The sequence below is a fragment of the Lolium rigidum genome, chromosome 3 (genome assembly GCF_022539505.1).
Source record: "Lolium rigidum isolate FL_2022 chromosome 3, APGP_CSIRO_Lrig_0.1, whole genome shotgun sequence".
Classification (NCBI taxonomy): domain Eukaryota; kingdom Viridiplantae; phylum Streptophyta; class Magnoliopsida; order Poales; family Poaceae; genus Lolium; species Lolium rigidum.
The window spans coordinates 349,788,738-349,795,467 of NC_061510.1; the positions used below are offsets into that span (position 1 = coordinate 349,788,738).

Consider the following 6,730-nt stretch of genomic DNA (forward strand, 5'->3'; position numbering starts at 1 on the left):
GACGAGACGGGGTCATCAAAGAAGAAGTAGTTTTAGTTCATATGTTTCGAATTCGTTATATGAAATTTATTTTTTTGTGAAAATTCCGCCGATCTATTAATAATCATCAATAGTAGTACAGACAGACCTAAAAGTAATAAAAATTACAAACAGGTCTTCGGACCACCTAGCTACGACTACAGACACTAATGTGAGCCGAAGGCGCGCCGCCGTACTCGCCCCTCCATCACCGAAGCCAGGCAAAGCTTGTCGTAGTAGAGCTTGTTGTAGTAGACAAACGGGAAGTCGTCGTGCTAAGGCCCCAAAGGACCAGCGCATCAGAGCAGCAACCGTCGCCAAAGATAATAACCGTAGATCGAAAGAGACTGACCTGAAACCACAACAACGAACACAGAAACCGACCAGATCCCATGAGATCCGCTGGACACATGACTCCACGCGCCCTCCGCCGATGCAAGACGCACCACCGGAGCGAGGATAGGGTGGGGAGGACCTTATTCTGACTTTAGGATGTAGTCACCGCCTCATCATCCTGAAGAATACACTGAAAACAACCTAACAAATAACAGAAACCCTCCGTCAGCGAGAAGCCATGGTCCACCACACCTCCAAGACCCCAAGGCCAACGGAGACGGAGCGGACCGGTGGTGTTGCCGCTGAGGGGACGGAACCCTACATGGGTTTTCTTGATCGCCTTCTTTTCACCTCCTCCTCTGAGTCATATGAAATTTGTTTATGTTGCACTACTTTGAAAATTAGTTCATATTTTTTAAAGTCTATCGTAACTACAATTTTTTCTCTCTATTGAAATAAAAATGCAAAAAAACAAATAATACGTTATTTTAGTGTTTGGGGGAACGCGGCTGAGGAGCAACATCCTCCGTGACACGAAGAAAAAGCGTCACCCAAATACTCGATCCGGCGTCGTTTGGGGTCGTTTTGGAGGACGCGGCTGGAGATGCTGTTAGATGCCTTAAAATAGGGCACTCCAAAAAAAAACATTAGGCAGGATTGGACATGCATCCCTAAAAAGCATTTTTTTTGGGCACCACCCTATTATTGGACATCTCTAGATGTTCTAAATAATTAGAAACAGCTGTTTGTGGGTAAAATCCTTCTTCAGCCGCGTCCCCCAAAGCATTTCCAAAGGGATTTCAGGTGCGCTGGACCAAAAAACGTTTCCAGCCGCGTGCCCCAAAACCCCGAGCCCGTCCCCGTAGGACACGCCGGACACAACGAAAAGCGAGGCGAGGCGGGACCGACGCGTCAGCGGGTCAGGAGCCTAAAACCCCGTCGCCTACCTTTGGTCAAGCAACGTTAATGGTGTCCCAGATTTCCCAGGCGACGTAGGGACGCGTCTCGTCGTGCATGGCCGTGTGGCCATCCGCGCAGGCGTTTATTGCGTCCAACGCCCCGCTGCTGCTACGCCTGCCGTTGATGTACATTAAGAGCGCACCTGCTTTCTTAACCATCGCAATCTCTCGCCGCTCCAACCTCTCGCCGCTCCCAAATCTCCTCTCCCTAGCCAATGTCGTCATCCTCCCGCAAGATCGCCGTGGCGAACGGCTTCGGCCGCGGCAGCCTCACCGTGGCGCAGGCGTGGGCGATGTACCGCGTGGGATATCCCGTCCCGTCGGACATGCTCCTGCCAAGTAGCGGCGGGTGGATGATGGCCATCAACGGCATAGGCATCCCGCCGCCGCCGTCACCGGGCATGAAGCGCTGGAGGGACGCGATCAGGACCCGCCGGTCTTGCCTCACCGCCGAGGAGAGGGCGGATCCAACCTGGGCGGCCACCGGCAACGACGCATGGTGGGTCGCCTACTTCCAGGCGCAACACGACGTCGATATGAACAGCACCGCCGACCTCATCGGCCAGCGAAACAGCTGGAACAAGGACGGGCGCGTCGTAGTACTGGTGGAAGTTGTACATATCGTCGGTGACGACCTCCTGCTTGACGCGCTCGTACTACTAGATTAGGGTTTAGTTTAAATTTCATCAAATTTCGTTCGAATATATGTAATATATAGCAAGTTTAAATGAATTCGTTCAAGTTTAAATATCTAAAAAAAATTTGGGGGAAGCGGCTGGGGAGCGACGTCCCTCAAACACGACACGAACAAAACACGTCCTCCAAACGCTCGATCCGGTGCCGTTTGGCGGAAGATTGCAACAGAATTTGCTTTCCTTCACTGCTTAGGCTCAGACAATCATCCGTTAAATTTTAGTTTGACGAAAGTGAATATATCAACAGTAGTGTTCTTGTTATTGCTAAGCCAGCGTACATCAACATATCCAACCTGTCCCCACCTCAATCTGAACAAACTAAGAAAGTTCAGGCACCACAGCTTGGTCACAGCGCAATCAAATCAAATAAGAAGTTAGAAACACACACACACACAAAACACATTCAAATGCATATTGTAACTGATGAAATTTGGTGGGGAGATTGCCACTAAATGTATTAGTACCTTTTTTTGCAAAATTACTTGTATTACTCAAAGAACCAGATTACAACCAGTACGCAAATGTCTGCTAAACCCTCCGGAAGATAACCACACCACCGTATGATTACTTGTTCTAGCATAGTTAGCCATAAAATGACTACTAGTATTCTGAGTTCTACTAACATGAGTAAAACAAGTTGGTCTAATCTTAAGCAAAGATTTAATCTCCTCTATGATAGTCGAGTAGACTGTTCTATCCAGCTCTTCTTTCTTCAGCAAATTTATCAACTCGAGACAATCCGCTTCAATTACCAGCGGCTGGTTGCACCGATGTAGGGCTAAAGATAATCCTTCCAGCATTGCAAAAACCACAGATTCTAAAGCATCACGGCAATACAATAGCTGTGCGGACAACCACAATTGTACTGTCATGATCTCTAACAACATCACCATAACCTGCATCTCCATTAGCTCCAAAGGAACCATCAGTATTTACTTTGCACCACCTCCTCTCAGGCAGGATCCACAGCAGGTTTTGGTTTTGCTGTTGCTTCTTATTTTCATTCTTATTATCCATGTCAGGGTTTAGAACGAACTTGCCCTTGCATATGTCCTCCCATAGTGATATTTAATTTGAATCAACGAATCCAGATAGCTTACTGAGAATCTCTTCGTGGCTTCAACTGGAGGAGGTGATTTATCATGGACAATCTCATTCCGAACATGCAAGATAGCCACAGGGTCATCAACATCATATTTATACTCCTCTTTAGAATATTTGATAGCAAATTAAGGAGCCACTCATTGCCAGTGTTCTGAATTGTATCAATATCAGGGAGTTGCCAAACCTCATACATAATAATCCACAGATCCTTCCCAAGAGGACATCGCACAAATGGGTGAAAATTATCCTCAGCTTCCACTTCACATAAATGACACTGATCACATCTCAATGTTCCGTCGCTGTTTGTTACCCCATGTTGGTAGAGAAATTTTACTAAATGTATTACTGCATAGAGAAATTTTACGTTGTAAATCCAGAAGAGTGTGTTTTAAAGACGATAACATCCAGAAGAGATGCTCTGTGCCTTGCAACATAACAGAAGAAAAATTTTACGTTGTAGAGGCATTCAGAGATGCTCTGTGCCTTGCAACATTGTCCCGAGTGAGAACCCTATTGTGACCAGGAACATTGTACATTATAAACTCCAGAAGAGTGCAGTTTCCAGACAAGAGCAACCACCATATCAGCAAAAAGATATATTCCTAGATTAAGCAATTGGCACCAATTCGTGCCACAAAAACATCAATCTTCAGAATTTTTCCTGGAAAACAGTTTGAGTTGCACCCAACCTAGATGAAAAAACTCAAGTTCTTGCACAAGCACAGGTAGAACAAAGCGCATACACCACCACAACCAGCAACAGAAGACACCAAAGTTCGCTTCAAATTCTTCCTGGGCAGGAAAGTAAACAGATCCATCGTCTTGATGCCATTTGATTATATCGTAGTAGCACCAACAACTGCGCGCGAAGCTTGCTGTGAGGTCGGCAACCGCCCCCATGCTGCACCATAAGAGACAAACCTTCGTAAGATGGTAGGATGGGCAGGAGAGGAGCACACCCTTCCCCTCAAAATCATTTCGTTTCTAGCTGTCTGAATGAAGTATCCACAACAGAACATGATTCAATCTGGAACTAGAATGTTGGAACTTGGAAGTACATAACAATGAAATCGCAGGCACGTGTCTAGTGCCTGGCTGGGACCAAGTTATCCTATCCAAAACACCACAACAAGGTTTGGGTGCCCGATACCCGCTTGGGTCTAGGTACTGTGAGGCCTGATCAGCAAAGCTTTTACTAGGTTAACCAACTCGTATGGCCTAACCAGTGCATGATATATACTAGAGCAGCCACATAAACACACAGCACCAACAACACATTTACCATGTTCTTTGAGCTGCCTACTTAATCTGCCTAAGACCGGGTTCCACACGGAAAAACTATTAGTTAATCCACCCAAGGAAACATGGCAGGAAAAATCATGGACTACTCATAGTTTCCTACAGTCAACCAGATCTGCAACAAAACTCAATATATGAATAATATAGCAGTAAAACGGATGGGTTCCTACATCTCTATACGATCAAACAGAAAACCAAAAAAACAAGCAGACATGCATACATGCATACAAATATCTACTCATCGACATATTGGGAGCTGAAATAGTGTAGTCAATGGCGTGTTCATGATTCCCTTACATGTTTGAAAAAACAATACGGGGCTAATTTGTACCTCCAGTGTAGAAGCTCATGTAGGGCATGACCTTTTCCAAATAAAAACCATGAATCCTGTCGTGCACCTTCTCACATTTGCCTGAATTGAGATCAATTGTGTACAACCCATCCTCTGTTCTCAGGAAGATGACACTAACACCTTCAGCAAAACCAACTGGCAAGGCGTCCGACTTCTCCGAGACGGCAGCAGGAGGGAGCAACGGCTCAAGCTCGATGACCCTGCGTCGCGCCCATCCTGCAGTTCCGCTGGGACCAGCCTCCATTGACCATAGGTAGAGTCTAGCATTCAACACGGACGCAAAAAACAGCATGCCGTCCTCCACCCCCATGAGTTCAATGTACGGCTGGTTCTGGTCCTGGTCCTCAAACGGGGCATCAATTACAGATAGTTTTTGCTCACCAATGTTGTACTCTAAGACAGTGTCACTCTCCAGACACGGCACATAGACTCTATTCCCCACAACAGCACTGTGCCCGCAGCCATCGATGCAATTTGGGTATTGAACAGAGATCATGTCGCTCCACTCACCAGTCTCTGATGAGTAGACGATGGCGTGGGCTACTAATGCATCCTCGGAGGAGCCCACCAAAGCCGCGCGGAAAGGGCCGCCATGGCAGTCCAGGTGGTCACATCGGTCATTGGCGCAGAGTACCGCGGCATTACAGTGTATGCGCTCGAGTTTCCCGTCCTCTTCATCCCACTCCCACCACATGATGTCGCCGCACTTGGGGCTGGCGTGAATTTCCCACTGGTTGCCGGTGAGGAGGTCGCAGACAACGAATTCCTCTTCCATTCGAGGGGTGTAGAAGAGGACGAGGCCGTGCCGGGAGTCGAGTGCGTGCCAGTAGGGGCGATCCTGACACGCCGGCGGGCCGAAGGTCGCGGTGGAGACGAAGTGGGAGACCCAGTACGCCTCGTCGAACTCTCTGCGAGGGTAGTGGAGTTCCTCGAAGAGGAAGCCCAGCATGGGCGGCGCCCCATGGCGCTTGCGGTACTCGTGGGCGAAGTCGGCGTCGCAGATGATGCCGCGCCAGCTCCTGCAGCCGGCGGCGGCGCGGACGAGGGCCCTGGGGTCGTGCGGCGGCACGCGCAGGAAGATCTCGCGCATGAGGTCGTCGACCAGCGGCGGAGGAGGTCTCGTCGCCATGGGGATTGGGGATTTTGGTGGAGGGATTTGGGTAGCATTCGGCGGTGGAAGTCGAGCAGGGCGCCCCCGCTTGTGGATTTTTTTTTTCCTTTTCGCTTTTTCTTTTTTGCTTTTGTGGTGGTTTTGCGGCGTCATGACACTGATTACATGTAGGAATGGGCTGGGCTGGGCTGTTGCCTCTTGCGAATAGGTTAGAAGGTAACTCGTTAAAAAAACTAAACTAGGAGTAGAAATGATTTGTGCTAAATTGTAGTAAACCAGGTATCTTAACCGTTAGTCCCCGTTTTAGGGTTTTACCTACTGCTCTGGCGATCGGCGGCGATCGACGTCGAAGCAGTCTGATCTCCCGTTCCTGATCAAAGCTTCTCCTTTGGTGAGTGTCTCTGCTCGGGCTGACAAAGGGGTTGACGCGCTCAACTGCCCAGGAGATGGCGGTGCTCTTGTCTAGGGTTTCGGCGATCGGATCGGGGATGGCGTCGGTTGAGGAGAAAGATGAAGCGGTGACCATGGAGGGGAAGGGAGAGTCTTTGGAAGATCTGCTGAGGAGTCTAAACCTAAAAGGGGGAAGACATTGATGGAGTTTTTGTGGCAAAATCTAAGGTGAAATCATTGAAGGAAGGCACACGGGATGTGTGTCCTCACATCGAAACCCTTCGGTGCAGCGGCCCTCAAGAAGACGATGCAATTTGTTGGGCACCAACCCAGGAGGTAACGTTCCATGACTCGGAGGAGAATAGATTCATTGTACAGGCAAATTGTCTGGGCGATTGGAAAACGATCACGGAGCAGGGCCCTTGGATTTTTCGGGATCCTGGGCTGCTTATAGAGAAGTATGATG

The 6,730-nt window shown here is 48.5% G+C and overlaps 1 protein-coding gene across 1 annotated transcript; it reads right to left on the minus strand.

Moving 5' to 3' along the window:
* Positions 1-3,948: 3,948 nt before the first annotated feature.
* On the minus strand, positions 3,949-5,892 carry LOC124697205. The gene is made up of 2 exons (XM_047229829.1): positions 4,743-5,892; positions 3,949-4,013 (listed from the first exon to the last, which is right to left on the minus strand). The coding sequence occupies exons 1-2, from the start codon at positions 5,890-5,892 to the stop codon at positions 3,949-3,951; spliced, it is 1,215 nt and encodes a 404-aa protein (XP_047085785.1).
* Between the last annotated feature and the right edge of the window lie 838 nt (positions 5,893-6,730).